Source organism: Pongo pygmaeus, chromosome 6 (assembly GCF_028885625.2).
Source record: "Pongo pygmaeus isolate AG05252 chromosome 6, NHGRI_mPonPyg2-v2.0_pri, whole genome shotgun sequence".
In the NCBI taxonomy this organism is placed as follows: domain Eukaryota; kingdom Metazoa; phylum Chordata; class Mammalia; order Primates; family Hominidae; genus Pongo; species Pongo pygmaeus.
The window spans coordinates 95,967,926-95,985,538 of NC_072379.2; the positions used below are offsets into that span (position 1 = coordinate 95,967,926).

At 34.6% G+C, this 17,613-nt stretch overlaps 1 protein-coding gene across 4 annotated transcripts in view; it reads left to right on the plus strand.

The window, feature by feature from the left end:
• CACNA2D1 (calcium voltage-gated channel auxiliary subunit alpha2delta 1) overlaps positions 1–17,613 on the plus strand; it is a 498,341-nt gene that overhangs the window by 290,464 nt on the left and 190,264 nt on the right. For all 4 annotated transcript variants that reach the window (XM_054495187.2, XM_054495190.2, XM_054495188.2 and 1 more), the window contains exon 5: positions 16,309–16,350. In XM_054495187.2, the coding sequence (XP_054351162.1) occupies positions 16,309–16,350 (42 nt within the window). The remainder of the gene's footprint in view (positions 1–16,308; positions 16,351–17,613) is intronic.

The window sequence follows — 17,613 nt, forward strand, 5'->3', positions numbered from 1 at the left end:
AGGCTCCTGGTCATCTCAACAGAGTAACTGGTGGCAAGAAAACTTCAAAAAGGAAAACAGTTATTTAAGGATCACTTAAAATGCTGAGTTTGCAGGTTTTGCCAAGGTCTCAGCCTTTCATATACCTTTGACATTAAGAATAGTGCCTGTCTGAAAGTAAATTCATTTGATCTAGTGTGCAAGTTTAGAAGGATTGCACAGTATACTTTGAGTGTAACTGCCTGGCTGATCAGGTTACAGAAATCAGCCTAGGTGATCAGTGGGATGGCAGATATTATAGCCATGTTTCCCTCTTGTGAATGTTCCCGAAAGTTAATAAATTACTAAATTACCAATGCAACCATTTTGATATTGCCTTAGTATGTTTCAAAATGAGAAATTAAATGAACAGTGCCCGATAATTCTTCTATATGTAAAATTGGAGGTACCATCGATGCATATAATGTGTTTAACTAAAGAGTTAACTCCAGTTTTGAAAAACAGAAATACACCTTGACCTTTCTGGGTAATTACGTTTTCTAAGGACTGAGGCTGTTTGCAATTTTGATGTCATTCCTTTCAGATCATGTTCCTGACTTAATTTCAAAGCTAGTGTTTAGTGATGTAGCATTCTCCCCCTCCCCAATTTCTGCAACAATATTGAATTTTAAAATTTATCAGAAATAATGTAAAATCCGTATAAATGGTATAATACTATCTCATAAATGAAAGTTGCCAGACTTAGTACAGAAAAACACAGGATTCCCAGTTACATTTGAATTTCAAGTAACTATACCTTTTGTAGAAGTTTGGAACATACTTTTACTAGAAAGAATTCATCATCTAATCAAATTTAATGGGATGTCCTGTGTTTTTCCTGATAAACCTATTAGTATTAATATTTTCTCAAGGTTTTACCTTTTCTCAAGTATTAACCTTTTCTCAAGGTTTTAAGAAAATTCTTAGCCTGAGCTCAACTTTGTATATTAAGATCTAATTTTTTTTGGGGGGGTAGGGGGCAATCTGTAAACAATTTCTAGATAATAGGAGAATTATATTAATATAAATGTGGTTTTTGTATCATTTACACGATGGTAAATGGAAGGCATATTATTATATTAATACTTATAAGCATTGATTAACCATTTTTAGGTTTAGCTTGTCCTCTGTAAATATATAGCTTGATACATTTAACTTTGGAATATAAAGCTTAGATATAATCTCACTTGTTCTGCTTTCAGTTCACTTGTTCTTATGTGTTTCTAGATCTGCTATGTTTTTACTAAACAGTCCATGAAAGTGGACAAAAATATACAACATATTGGAGGAAAAAATACCTCCTTCTAGTTTTGTAGAGAGGGAATTGTGTCTGTAAAGGTTAATTAGGTGCTAATACATTCTCTTTATTCTTCTCACCTGGATATTAACTTTGAAATTCCTTGATTCTTTAAATGTAAAATATTTTTCATACTGAGTTTCTTACATGCTAGAAAGAAGTTAATATGATCAAAAGATGAGTATGTTGATGTGTTCCTTTGTTCAATAACACATCTGGAATCACAGTTTAAAATGTAGACAACTCTGTAATTGGCTCAGCTTCTCTGCAGTATTTTTGCTCTCCGCCGAAGTGACACCAGCCTCTTATGACTCAAGTAATTTTATTTAATTCTTTAGCTATTCAGTTTATCTTCCTTTTACCTCAATTTCTTATTTAAAAACCATCCAAATTTCTTCATTTATACTGCTCTGAATTTGGAATTCTTTGCCTAATTGATAAATGAGAAGCCAAAACAACTTAGGATAGATTGATTTGTTAGCAACCACGGACTAAGAATTGCACCAAGGAAAAGAATGTAGATTTTTGAATTTGTCACTCAGTGCATCTGTATTGCCATGATTCAGCCTTTCCTTGGTAAAACTTCGTCTGTAATTTTTTGGAAAAGTATACAGATCTTCATTTACTACTCTAAAGAAAAGGAAAGATTGCATTTACTAAACAATTATGCATTTTGAAATTAACTCCTATGAAAATATGCCTGAGGAATGAAGCATGGTCCACAGAATTCCCTTTCCTTGCCTCTCCTTTACTTTTTTCTTTTAAATTTGGACAAGAGATGAAATAAAGAATACAATTTAACTAGGGCTATGTTGAGAGTCTTTTGAATTTGTTGAGAATCTTTTGGATTGTTGCTTTCAGAAATTAACATTTTAACAATTATGCATGTTTTAACTAAAGACAGGTTATCTCTGAATCAGTAAATAGTTTGAATTTATAAAGCTATTTGAAATATAACTTAAATACAGTTACTAAAACTAGGGTAATGAAATATAAGCTATTAGAAATTTTTGTTTCCAAGCAATTATATATTATTCAAATGTGCTTCTTTAATGTGTGAAGCCATTTCATTTTTTTTTCCTTCTGCAACAGCCTTCCTCTCTTTGTACTGTTAACAAAATTTTTTTTACGAAGAAGCAATACAGATTTAAACTGTAATCTATGCCCTATAACAACACTGATTTCTACTTTAGTTAAATACAAATGAATGTCATTTAATTATATTAATGAAAGAGAGCAGCAATTGATCTATAGCAGGTAATTTATATCATAATGGGGAAATTGCCAGCTTGTATTTGGTAGGTGCAAAGGGGTTGATTTAGGTTAGTTTGTGGATGTTTCTATTGCAAACATCTATCCTTGGAACATAGTCATTACTTTTCAGGAATAAATGAATATACCTTAACTTGACCTTTCAAGATTGAAAAAAAAAATAATGCAAAGGTTTTTCTTTTTTACAGTTTTACATGCTTCTACAAAAATATGTACTGGAGGTTTCATTTTTTTTTTTTTTTAAGGGAAAGCTTTGCTTTGTTTTCAGAATAAGAGAGATGCCTCTAAGTTCTGTTGGGTGCTCACATGAGAAACAAAATAATCAATGGCTTACTGGGGGAAAAAAAGTAGATGAACCCAGCTACTAGGGTTTTTTTTTGTTTGTTTGTTTTTTTTATGTGATCCAAAGCAAAGCAGTTAGTGGAAACACCAAACCTTAAAGGTGGAAGGATTCCAGAGACCGTCAACTGAATCTTTATGTCACAGGGGAGGAACCAGAGCCTCGGGAAGCCACATTACTAACTAGTCAATGCTTAAAGTCATTTAAGCATTTAGCCATGTGCTCAGTAAGCATTTTAAAACACTCACTGTGTGCCTATAGTAGATGCTGTTGGTTCCCTGCCCACATTTCCTCAGCACATGCACACACACGCACACACACACACGCACATGTACACATGCAGAGACATGCACATACTCTTGCGCTGTAGCCCAGGCTGGAGTGCAGTGGTGCGATCTTGGCTGACTGCAAGCTTCGCCTCCTGGGTTCATGCCATTCTCCAGCCTCAGCCTCCAGAGTAGCTGGGACTACAGGCGCCCGCCACCACACCCAGCTATTTTTTTTTTTTTTTTTGTATTTTTAGTAGAGACAGGGTTTCACCGTATTAGCCAGGGTGGTCTCGATCTCCTGACCTTGTGATCTGCCCGCCTTGACCTCCCAAAGTGCTGGGATTACAGGCGTGAGCACCCGGCCAAGCACATACTCTTACAGCTTCCTACTCTAAGCATCTGCACATCTTGGCCTTGAGGGCTTTCTCAGGTGGCCAGAATGAGCAGGAGTGAACACTCCCAGTGGCAGTTGGTATGGGTGGATACTACCTGAGCCTCCTCATTTTTTGGATGTGACCGTTTTGAGTGAAATTCTATATAGCCTCCCCAAGGTTCCTAGGGAAACAGCCCCAGTTGTCTACCTGCTCTTGACCACAGCTTGTGTGCCTTGGTGTCTCACTTCTCTACTCTCCTATTGGTGTCTCCTGGGATCACCTCCCAAATATGCTCAAATCCTAGTCTTAGTGTCTATTTCTAGGTAACCAAACCTAGGACAGTGTTAAAAAACCAGTCAGTGAACATCTTGTGTGTGGAATATTAAGATAATTCATCAGATGATTCAACAACTTTATGAGGGAAGCTGGCTTGTTTAGTAGTTAATGACATCTAAGCTGTGATGGGCCAGGCATTGAGCTCAAACATGGCTGAGCTGTACTCTCTCACAGGGCTCAGGCAGGTGATCACACTATGTTGTGCTGAGTACACAGACTGAGGCAGGGAATGCAGCCGATCCTTGACTCAGATACTTGCCCATTTCATCAATACAACAAACCAGTGATGTGTAGTGACTCTTCTCTCTGATTTTTAGAGTGGGGAAATACAAGAAGGTTCTATGAGAGGCACTAAGAAGGGTGTCCAGCCGGGTGTAGTGGCTCACGCCTGTAATCCCAACATTTTGGGAGGCTGAGGTGAGTGGATCCCCTGAGGTCAGGAGTTTGAGACCAGCTTGGCCAACATGGTGAAACCCTGTCTCTTTTAAAAATAAAAAATTCGCTGGGCATGGTGGCAGGCGCCTGCAATCCCAGCTACTCGGGAGGCTGAGGCAGGAGAATCACTTGAACCTGGGAGGCAGAGGTTGCAGTGAGCCGAGATTGTGCCACTGCACTCCAGCTGGTCGACAATAGCAAAACTCCATCTCCAAAAAAAACAAAAAAACAAGGTTGTCCAATTTTGACATGAAGCAGGGAAGCTGGGGAGTTTTCTCCAGCAAAGAAAGCTTCCTGGATGCACCTTTATTTTACTTAATAATGAAAAGTCTTTATTCCAGACTCCCAGTAGAAAATGTGGCAAATTTCTCCCAAACACACCTCCTTCGCTCTCCCACTGTTTCCTACCTATAACTGGAGCCAGTCCATATACATGTCACTTGTAGCTCTCTCCTTCAGCTTTTCTTTTGCTCTTTCAACTCAGGAAATTCCCAATATTCCTTTTTCTAATAGGGAGGAACATCCCTTGACTTTTTTTTTTTTTCTAACATGCCTCATCATTTAGACTCCTTAGTTTTGTCTTATATGTAAAATCATCTATTTTTGAAACTTATAAATCTCCTTTCTACTTTAACAAGCCTTGCTTTTAAGACTATTGCCTTATAGGAACATAATGCACTATCCAAGCTGAACAGTGATATATTTGTTTTAGCTGTTACCACTTTCACAGAATAGTGATGCCAGCATAAAGTTAATTATTCTATTTGATTATTGTTGTTAATCTCTTACTGTGCCTAATATATAAATTAAACCTTATAAGTTTGTATACATAGGAATATTATCTATATCTGCAGTGTCAGGCCTTTACTGGGGCATCTTGGAAGTTTCTCCTGGAGATGAGCAAGGATATATGTGAATGTTTATTTCATAATAGACACATAATAAATGTCCCTGTGCTACCTTTCTTTCCTATCCTACATATCCCTATAAGCCCGATGATAGATAAATGAAATTGATGTAGTGATAACCAACCTAATGTTCTTTGAGGCTCTAATTTTGAACAGATTATTTTAAACTAAGTTATTCACTGACCATAATGTTAATCCTCATATTTTGTTTTAGTGGGATAATAATCTGGAGTTGATAATGATTAATCTAGAAAGGAAGGGCTAATATTACCATTGGACAAATTAACAGCTCTCTTGCTAAGACATCATATATTATGATCAAGTGCTGTTGACCTTGATCATGAGTCAAGAAGATCTGTGGCGTGTCTGAGTCAATAGGAAGAAACATAAGAAATGAAATACTTTGGAGGATTAAATTTTAATGCTTTAGATGATTATATCTAAAGCTTCATTGGAGTTACAGATTAAAGGAGATTAAAGCAAGTTCCACAGCATTATGAATGTGTTTGTTCAGTTCTGTAATGAGGTTTCTGGGAGATTTGGTGCCTGAGGAAAATAACATATTTACCTTCTCATATTCTACCTTTGCTCTTCTCATAGAGTTTAAATCATATATTTATTGATATCATTTGGAACACCAAAATAGCTCACAGGCGGATTCCTATTAAAGTTTATCAGATGAAGAAATAAATTGATATAGCTCTTAATGTTTAATAGGAATTGATCTCCTTTGAAGTTCAAGAACCAACGAACTCTGAAATCAGTCTACTTGGAATTTCTCCTTGATTTCCTATGAGAGTGAAAGTAGCCTACCTTTTAACTTATTTGAGCTTTTGTAAAGCTCTCTATTTTTTTTTTTGACTGTTATGTATTATGTGTATGTGTGCAGGTGTGTGTGTGTGTGTGTACTTGTTATTTTATTAGAATTTCTAATAGCTTTTTTTTTTTTTTTTTGAGATGGGAGTCTTGCTGTCATGCAGGCTGGAGAGCAGTGGCGCTGTCTTGGCTCACTGCAACCTCTGCCCCTGGGATCAAGTGATTCTCCTGCCTCAGCCTCCCAAGTAGTTGGGATTACAGGTGTGTGCCACCACGGCCAACTAATTTTTGTATTTTTAGTAGAGGCAGGGTTTCACCATGATGGCCAGGCTGGTCTTGAACTCCTGACCTCAGGTGATCTGCCCCCCCTCGGCCTCCCAGAGTGCTGGGATTACAGGCCTGAGTCACGGCACCTGGCCGAATTTCTAATAGTTGCTCATAGGCCTATCGTATTCATTTAATCATTTATCAGCCCTTTCAATAGCACTTCATACAGCATTCCAGACACCACTAGCATTGAGTATATGCACAATAGAACATTGTCTACTCAAATTGTAGTAGCTTAATCTTCTTACCTTTAAAATACACACACACACACACACACACACACACGTAGAAGAAATTCCTTTTAGTGAATGTCCTGAACGTTTCTTTCCTCTAGGGAGATATTTCCATTTGTGTCACCAGCATGATAGTACAGCTCTGGGCTGTAGTACATGACTATCTTTGCAGTTAGGTTATTAAACATAGTAAAGACACATGGATCTATTATCCTTCAATGTGACCAGTCCTCTTAGATGGCTTTGGCTTGTAGATTGGTTAATATGCTGGACAACTTATGAAGTGATACTTTAATTTATAGGCACCATAATGACAACTTAAAAAATAAGCAGACTAAAATATTACAATTATGCAATGGAAAATACCTGATGAAGAAATGTAAAGTGATATGTGGCAAAAGTAACAGAAGCAAGCTTACAAAAGGCCAAAATTATTTTCTAGTTTTGTTGTTCTTCCAGTAAGCGAAATAAATTAATAATAATTTTAAATTTATATTTTAATGTAGATTATAAGACAAAGTTAAAGGAATGGATGAAGTGAATGAATGTGTCTCAAAGATTAACTATTTTATTATGTAAACTATTTAGAGAGTGTACATATAGGTATATATATGTATGTATATATATAAAATTGTGTGTATAATATGTATACAGAATGTGTGCGTATGTATGTATGTGTGTATGTATAAAATTTTTACATATAAAATTTGTATAATATGTAATTTTATAATATATGTAAATTAAATTACATATATAAATTTTATATGTAAAAATTTTATATATACACGCACATACATATATACACACACATTCTGTATATATACAGAATATATATACATACATACACACACATTCTGTATCTATACAGTGAATTTTATATATATAAAAAATATAAATCATATATATAAATTATAATATGTAACTTTTATATAATTTACATAATATATAATATGTAATATGTAATATATAATATAATATGTAATATGTAATATATATTATATATTATATGTAATATATATCACATATATACAATTTATATATAATTTATATTTTATATAATTTATATATTTTTATTATTTTATTTTATTTTATATAATTTATATATTTATATAATTTATATTTTATATATATGTAAAATTCACTTTCTCTAAGATGTGGGTCATGTCTGCATTCATAATAGCAGTACACAGGAGGTATAAGTATGTGATTGAGGATAAGAAGACTCAGTTTAACTGTTGCTAGTCTTAGCTTTTCAATACATAAAATGACATTGAGAATATTTAACTCACTGGGTCACCTTTAGTAATCAAGGTGTCAAAAAACACATGTGTTTAGGTTTCTAACCTAAATCAGGCTGAGCTTGCGTACAAAGCTCAATGCTTATTTATTCTTATGAAAGAAGGCTGAGAATTCAAAGAAGGAACAGATTATGTGATTTCATTATAGTCCATACATTATTGAACCATGCTAGCAAAATCATTTTACTTTAATCTTTTTAAATAAAACTCTGATATTCAAGCATACAATCAAAATGTAGAGTTATTTGATTTTTTATTATGCAACTAAATTTAAAGGCTAGTGAACAGTTGATGTAAAAAAATTGATCCATCATTTTAAAAATGGTAATGATTACTGATATACCACTTATAAAATATTAAGTTGGCAGTAGGTGATTTTTGACCTTTAGTTCATTAGATAAATGTTAGAAAAATATTAAAATGCTTTGTCTTTATATAGGAGCTAAGGAAACATTGAACTTGGCTTCTTTGATATATTTTTTTAAACTTCTGCTAGAATTTTAAATTTTAGATGAAAAAATATTTCATGTCAGAACACATCTGAGCTTTTATTCCACAAATTCTCTTAGTTGCATTTTGCAAATTACCTGAATGTGATTAACTAAAAGATGGATACACAGGGGAGTAAAAGGGGATGATGAAGAAATGGAATTCTTAATGAATCAGCAGGAGCTAGCATCTACCACACAGATGTAGGAGTTAGTTCTAGAACACTGAAATTCTCGTAAAGCTACAAATAAAAATTAAACTTCAAGCAAATAATACTATTAGTAATAGAAAATTAGATTAGAAGAAAACATTGTAGAAAGTATGGTATTAGTACCAGTACTATTGATTGTGTTAGAAACCAAATTCTTACTAGCTTAAGAAAAAAAATGATTTTTCCTATCACCAAGAAGCCAACAGATGAAGGAAGCCTCAAGGATTCAGGCTGTAACCAGCTCAGCTTTTATGACCCTAACTACTCCTAGACCTATTACACCCAAAGAAATAGAGAGATGGAATACAATTTTTGAATATGTTTAGGTACTTGTTAATTTCTGTCATCAGATAAGTGGGGTGATGTGATTTACTAGCCAGACAGAATCACATTATTAGATTGGGTGAATAAACAGTTTCTGAAAAGCTGTAGGATTTCTGAATAGAAAAACATTTTACCAAACAACCCTACATGTTTGTTACAGTTTTTAAAACATAGAAACTCCTGATTTACTGGTGTGTAATTTTCTCCAGCAAGATTGGGCAGTTTGGATGTTGGGTTGGACAAGCAAACTTTTAGGTTAATACAAGGTGAAAGTTTTTGTAGGCAGTAATGTATGATGATTGATATTTGGAGGTGTACATGTAGAGACGGGAGAATATGGAATCACACAGGTCAGGAGCAAGCAACACATTCGGTGGACAGGATGCATATAAGCCCCTTCCACTCCAATTAATTACCATTTGCATTAGGCTTTCTTATAAATCATCTCATTTGGTTTATCGGATTAAAAAGCATAACAATAACTAGTAATTTTATTTCTTCTCCACTCTGCTATGTGGAATCTTTGAAGATAGTACTTTAAATAGACACATTGCATCCTAACTGATCTAAGAAAATAAAATTATAATTTACATTACTTCATGTATAATTAGGTATTAACTAAAGTTAATAGATAAATTCTATGGATGTATATTCCTTATATTTTTCATATATAAAAAGTAGTTAACAATTATGGGGTGTATATTGTGTGCCATGCACTGTACTTAACACTTTATATCAATTATCTTATTGTTTCTTGTCACATAATATGAATGCAGGTTTATCACGTCTTCAGTTCAGTTATATGGTAACACTTACCTCTAGATGGACCTGTGCCCATCTTTATTTTTTCTTTTCACCTTCTAAATTACATACTTTCTCAATATGTTCATGTTTTCCAAACTTCAAACAAATATAATGACAGGAAAAAAATACTTTTTTTCTTGGACTACTGTCTTGAAAATGATTCACTCACATTCATATCCCCCCGCACCACTGGCACGCACACACAGCCACACATATATACATGTTCCTAAGTTCTTTTATTCACACAGTGTTACAGTGCTGTTGGTTGAACTCATCCCAGGTACAACAGTTGATATGGACAAAATAGCAGCGGTTGCTAAGTCAAATTGCTACAAATGTATTTCCAGAAAATTTGAGTTATAAATGATTTTAGCTAATTTTTAATGAAGAGTATCTACAATGTTTAACCAATTGACTTTGTATTTGGAACTCAGGAGTCATAAAAATGACAATAAGATTGCAATTTTTTGTAAAAGTGACTTTATCAGACAGTACAGTTGCCCAAAATTTGTCAGGCTGTGAATCATGTGCAGAGCTGCGTATAGCCAAGAAAGAAAATTAGTAAATTGGGCAGGAAGTTAGTCTCTCTTTGAATTTTGAATGTGTCATATATTTTAATTGTTGACTATAAAATCTTAATTTTCAGTTGCAATATTTAAGCCTTATTCCTGGTAACATCTTAGTTCCATGGGGAAGCTTTGCATGTCTGCCTCAGATTTTTAGCATCAACTATTCATCAGAGGCCCACATTTGTGGGCAAGTGGCATGCAAGGGGCTGTCACTCACAATATACATTTTTAAGATGGAAAGGTCTATTTTGCTCAGATTTAATTTTTGACTCCCAAGAGACAATGTGGGACTAAAGTAATTTATCTCTCAACTTGCTAGGGGATGTTTGAAATTTCAGTAAGCAGCAGTATTATATTAGCATGGACCATTTGGGCAAATTTGTTTCAAGGAGATAATAAATAACTAAACTGCATGGTTAAAAATCAGAAACAAAACAATTTGTTCTTGTCATCTGGTGGTGCTTAAATTATGAAAAATAGCTCTCCAAAGGTTTAATCCCTGAATCTAGTTTGAGGCTGTTGCTGACTTCATTCTATCATACTGCACATAATGCCTTGAAATCCACTGAAAACCTGTGTGTTTGAGTGTGAAACCTTCCAAGATGTTGTTGTTTAATAATTTGCATAAAGACATTTAGGCTGAAGGATAATAGAGAAACAAGATTACTCTATTCTATCATTTGTTCCTATGGTAATTAGTTTATATGCCATAGTTTTAATTAAAGTATTAAATGATACTGGTATAACTGTACTTTCTAGAGAAGGGACTGAGGGAATTTTTAGTGATAAGACAGGGAAATGATTAAGAAAGAAACTCACACACATGCTCAAACTGATCAAGAGAGGGGTAATGTCTTGACTATCTTAAATTCTTAATTCTCAACTGTTTTGAAAACTGAGAAAGCTTTAGTTTATGTGGTCATGTCATCCAACCATAATGAGATATTTTTCATATATAGGAGGTCAGCTCCTTGCCACAGATGAGTTGGAGGGTGAACACTTGCTCCCTGTGGCCAGGGTGTAGATATTATTCATCTTCGTTTCTCCAATACGTAGCACGGAGAAGGTGGCCACAATAATTGTTGAATGAGTGGTGTGGCTCCCCTGATTGTTGCTGAAACCCCAAAATCTCCCTGTACAAAGTCTAAGTGGGATGGGAACAGGAGACTGGGTTAAGGGAGAAAGAATTCAGCTGAGACATTTTCCTCTTCTCCTTTGATTTTACCCACTTAAGGCATTTAACTTCATTTTTTTTTTTTGAATTTCCTCCCCTAATTTTCTGTTAGCACAGAATTCATTTTAAGTAAAACTCATATCTATAAAAGCAGCAGAACAGAATTTAGTTGATTGGATGTGAATCTTCTTTTATTCCTAAGAATTGTCCTTTATCCCAATCCTGTTAAGATTGGTTCTGGATATATTGTGGTGACTCAGTGATTTGAATAACTCCTAGTGAAAGACTGATTTAGTTAACATAGCTGCACATATCTTGATATATATTTCTAAATAGCAAAAAGATAGCTTTAAATGAATTGATAGGAAAAAGAATGACTGCTTCCCCAAAATATGATTTTTCTCAAAATTATAGTTGAAATTGTTTCTGAGCCAAATAATTCTGAAAGCGTTCAAACAAAAATCACAAACGAATAATTGCAATTTTTTTTTTTTTTTTTTTTTTTTTGAGACGAGTCTCGCTCTGTCACCTAGGCTGGAGTGCAGTGGCGTGATCTCAGCTCACTGCAAGCTCCACCTCCCAGGTTCACGCCATTCTCCTGTCTCAGCCTCCTGAGTAGCTGGAACCACGGGTGCCTGCCACCACACCCTGCCAAATTTTTGTATTTTTAGTAGAGACGGGATTTCACTGTGTTAGCCAGGATGGTCTCGATCTCCAGACCTCGTAATCCACCCGCCTAGGCCTCCCAAAGTGCTGGGACTACAGGTGTGAGCCACTGCGCCCTGCCAATTGCAATTTTTTTTAAATAAGAAAATATGATGAACTGAGACTTGGAAAATATTTTTATGTGGTGATATAAATTAAGTGCTCTTTGAATATTTGGCATTTATTTTAAGGTCATATTCCATAGAGGTGGATTTGGTTGACAGAGCAGATGCAGAGTTAGTTTCTCCAACTCCTGATGCCCTATATAAATTTATTCTTATTAAAATTGATCAAGTGAGCTTTTCTGTTTCATGAAATAAGGGAATAATGAAATGTATATGCTATGAATGAAAATTTGGGGTTTGAGAAAGAAAAGCATATTTATCATATGAGGTTTGTAAAAATGTTCCTCAGCCAAAAGTAATATCCCATTTGTTGGTGAAGAAGAAATTTAGTTTTATGGTATGGGACATAATTGGTTGCAAATTCCACTAAGGACTATGTTTTCTTCTTAAAATGTGACAGCCTGTCTAAGCATGCATATTTGAGTAAGTGCTTTCTCATTTTGTTGTTTTTTATAAAAAGTCAGTTTTGTTTTTTTTTTCATTGATATTTTGACCATATAAATGAATGATATATTGAGAAAGAACTCCTTTAGAATGGAAATGTCAAGGCCAGGCACGTTGGCTCACGCCTGTAATCCCAACACTTTGGGATGCTGAGGCAGGCAGATCACTTGAGGTCAGGAGTTCGAAACCAGCCTGACCAACATGATGAAACACCGTCAATAATAATAATAATAATAACAACAACAATAATAATAATAATAGCCAGGTGTGTTGGCAAATGCCTGTAATTCCAGCTATTTGGAAGGCTGAGGCAGGAAAATTGCTTGAGCCCAGGAGGCAGAATTTGCAGTGAGCTGAGATCATGCCATTACACTCCAGCCTGGGCGATAGAGCGAGACTCCATCTCAATAAAGAAAAAAAAAAAAGGAAATGTCAAATACTTAGTTACAAGATATAAGAAAGGAGTATGGATGAGTATGGATGTTTGACCTGCAATATAATTTTATAACTAGTATATATTTGTTTCTTCAGTTTACTTAAAAACTCAGCGTTTGGAATTATATGCAATCCAGAATCCAGAAAGCCTTGGACAAATTCGTAACACTTAAGTAAACTTTGAAATGCACCGTTTCAATGACAGTTTTAAAAGCAACATAGAGTTTCAGAGTTTAGAGTGCTCATCATTGTACCATGGACCCTCATTCTGAAAGAAGAGATAAGTAACAGGTTTTGTAGAATGTAGTACACAAAAAAGGGAAAAAAATCTTTGGGAAATTCTCAAATAAATTTAGATCTTTTTAATTCTTAATTTTACTTAATTTTAGTTTCATGCATAGCTCTTAACAGGATCAAAATACTTAGTTTATATCAATACTGGCACTTAAAAAATCATACTTGTAACCCTTCCGACACTAGGTGAAATACTCTTAATCTTAGCCTTAATAAATAATGATTATTTATTTATATTTTATTACTAGGAAATACATTGACTAATCATTAATTCTAGTACCATGGACCAAGTGTAATCCTACATACGTATGTTGTTTTATGCAACTGATTTGTATCCATTATTTTACCAAAAGAGTAGGAGTTGATAGGTTTGACTTATTTTTTGCCTTTCTTGGCACAACAGTGTGTGCATATAGATATTAGTGAGTATCTGTTGAAAATGACGGTGTTGAACTGCTTGAAATTCAATGCAGCCTCACCTTGTTTTCTACGTGTTCCCATTATGTTAATATAAGCAAGCAGATGGCAGAAAATAAAGTCTAAACTGAAGATGAACTTATTCAGTGCTTTAACTTTTCGTAGAATCCACATTTTAAATTGAAAATTGTCTCATAAGTATAAAATGCAGAGGTACAAGCAGGATCAATAAACTAGTAATTAGGTTTGGGTCTCAGGTGGATTCAGAAGATTGTCTTGCTTTGCACATGTGATGAGCTCTGCTTTTTTATTTTAACTGTTATAAAAATAATGCTATCAGGCCGGGCGCGGTGGCTCACGCCTGTAATCCCAGCACTTCGGGAGGCCGAGGCGGGCGGATCACAAGGTCAGGAGATCGAGACCATCCTGGCTAACACAGTGAAACCTCATCTCTACTAAAAATACAAAAAATTAGCGGGACATGGTGGTGGGCACCTGTAGTCCCACCTGCTTGGGAGGCTGAGGCAGGAGAATGGCATGAACCCGGGAGGCGGAGTTTGCAGTGAGCAGAGATCGCGCCACTGCACTCCAGCCTGGGCGACAGAGCGAGACTCCATCTCAAAAAGAAAAAAAAAAAAAAAAAAACTAATGCTATAAGAAATGATTCAGGAATTAGAATTTTTATGCATGTTAAAATTTTTTAAGCTACTGAATAATTCTTTTGAAAATCAAATAATGTAAAACTTTAGTGATTCTAAATGAAATTCAAGTTCATGGGTTTCAGTCTCTATTATTAATCATATGTTGTGTTATTTATATCATTTGTGGTTTGTTTGGTCTTCATGGAGACCTATATGTTATAGAATTTCAGTCTCGTGGTATGTTTCTTAAACAAAAACAGGCAGATTTCTGTGGTAAATAAACTGAGAAAACACAATTTATTTTCCTCTTGAAGATTTATAATATACAGTCATACATTGTCTCTGTGAAGTTCTGTTGAAAAGAGACAATTTTAACTTTATTATTTTCTAAAGTCATATGATCATGGAATGCTTTTGCCCACATGACATCCATTAATATCTTGAAGAAGTAGTGATTTTGGGGGGGAGGGGGAAAGGGAATACACTTTGAGAAGCACTAATTTAGTGAACTTTTCCCAAGTAATTTCTGTTTTAAAAATTGTGTATTATATGTTTGCTTTTAATAAATTTTTTTTTTGAGGTGGAGTCTCTCTCTGTCGCGCGATCTCGGTTCACTGCAAGCTCCGCCTCCCGGGTTCACGCCATTCTCCTGCCTCAGCCTCCCGAGTAGCTGGGACTACAGGCAGCCGCCACCACGCCTGGCTAATTTTTTTTTTTTTTTTTTTTAAGTGGAGATGGGGTTTCACTGTGTTAGCCAGGATGGTCTCGATCTCCTGACCTCATGATCCACCCACCTCGGCCTCCCGAAGTGCTGGGATTACAGGCGTGAGCCACCGCGTCGGCCTAAAATTTTACAGCATCTATGTTTTTGGATGTTTAAGAGGCAGAGAAAAATATGTGTTCACATCATAGTGAGTTTACTACTTGAAGACATATCGAAGATGAACTATATCTTCAATCAGTTTGGAATAAGACAGAAATCAGTCTAAGTGGATTATTTTTACACTACATGGAACTAGCCTCAGAGACACAAAGAATAGGAGTTTTAAATTCCTGACAGTCATTTTATTAATCCATTTCCATTTTTCCTCTGTGACATAGTTTATAGCCCTAATTTATAATTATGGTATTTTTCAGGAACACTGATGGCTAGCAGAGTCATCCATATATATTTACTCTTGCTAGAAAACCAATGCTAATTCACCACTTTGCTAGAATATGAGAGTATTAGTGTGAGATGATCTGATATTTTTTACTATCTGAATTCCCTGGTGCTCATCATTTCTTTTCTGACTCCATTAATAAATTTCTGCCAACATTGTATAGATGCACATTTCCTCCAGAATCATTTCAACTCTCTGCGTGTGTATGTATATAAAAATCATGACTTCAATAAAGTATTAAGACATGTGTCTTACATGCTTCTTGAATTATCCTGTTCATTGTGTATTATCAGTGTATATATGTGTGTATAATTTATTTTACTTATCAATTTTTCACTATTTTTTCTTGACAAATGGGTCTCAGACTTACACTGGGATCTTTTTCCCAATGCAAGATGTAATATCACTGATAAACGGTTTTAATATGTTCCTGGAAGAATAGTGGCTAATCCTTATGGATCATTGTGGAATATATTGTGAAAGAAAGATTACGAGGAGTTTATTTTATAACATGCATAAAATGTATTCAGTATTTGATACAGTATTGTTCTTATTAAAATCAATAAAGCATTCTTTTTTTTTTTTTGTAGAGCAATGAAGTTGTCTACTACAATGCAAAGGATGATCTCGATGTGAGTATTAAATGTTTTCCATTAAATTCCAAGAAAATTATAGTAAAATGATTGGCCTTATATAGAATAAATTGAGCTAGGAGTTTTAGTTTTTAAGACAATGTTAGATTGCATGAGCAAAATACTAGTTAGATACGAGATAATGAAGAACTTTTGTGATTTTTAACAACTTATTCTTGGCATCTTCCTAAGTAAAAATTTCGTGTGTTTCTCTGGATCTGAACCCTCACTGCACTTTTTCCAGACCACAGTCCTGTGTACCAACTGTGATTCTCTGGACTCCATTAGCAATATTGAAAATAGCTATCAACTCCCATCTACCTCTGTATCCTGGCTCCTGTCACCAGGGTCACCATGCCTATCTGCTTTGACTTGAACTTTGCACACCAGGGAGAACCATTTACTTCAACTACAATATGAATGACACCCCAGAAGCTGTGCAACAACCTGCCCTGCTTGTACAGTCTTTGAAACAAAGTAGTTGCTCCATATGACTTTTTAAATAAATGACTCTAATGTACACATTTAAATGACTTGAAAACATGGATTATTTTAGTGCTAATCAGTTACTTCTAATATTGCTACATTTGGATAGACATTGAGGACACATTTTATTACTTAGTTATGGTGAATACAGTTGCGAAGTTATCTAATAAAGGTTACACTTAATTTTTTAAAATTCTTGTATTTGACTCTTAGATCAAAAAATGCCTACATATACTTATTTCTTAAGACAAAAGTATTTGTTAAGGTCATCCTATATTTTAGTTATTTTAAGAGGTTGGGGTATTTCAGTAAACATAGCAAACAAATATAATAAAAGTATTACATGTCTTTCACACATTTCTCATCTGAATCAAACTAATTGTATTTATATACTATTATATGGAATTTTCTTCCAGCTATTTAAAAGAAGAAAATGAAAAAATACATAAAACAAGTCTATCTGGTCTTCAAGAAATGAGAAAACACATAATGGCTTGATAATGTCACAGTTTCCCAAATTATAACAAATTATACCACCACCATCCCAAACCATATTACTAACCACTTTACACAACTTATTTTACTTAGTTCCTACAATACTGTGAATGAAGAAGGTTTTATTTTCTCCAATTTATAGTTGAAGAGCTAAGGGTGTTTTGAAAAGTATTTTTTTTCCTCTAGACATAGGTGGTGTTCCCGTGACATCTTTCCTCTTATCATGATTGTATATATTATTTTAATGATGTAAGAGGCTTATAAAGTACAAACTGTCAACTA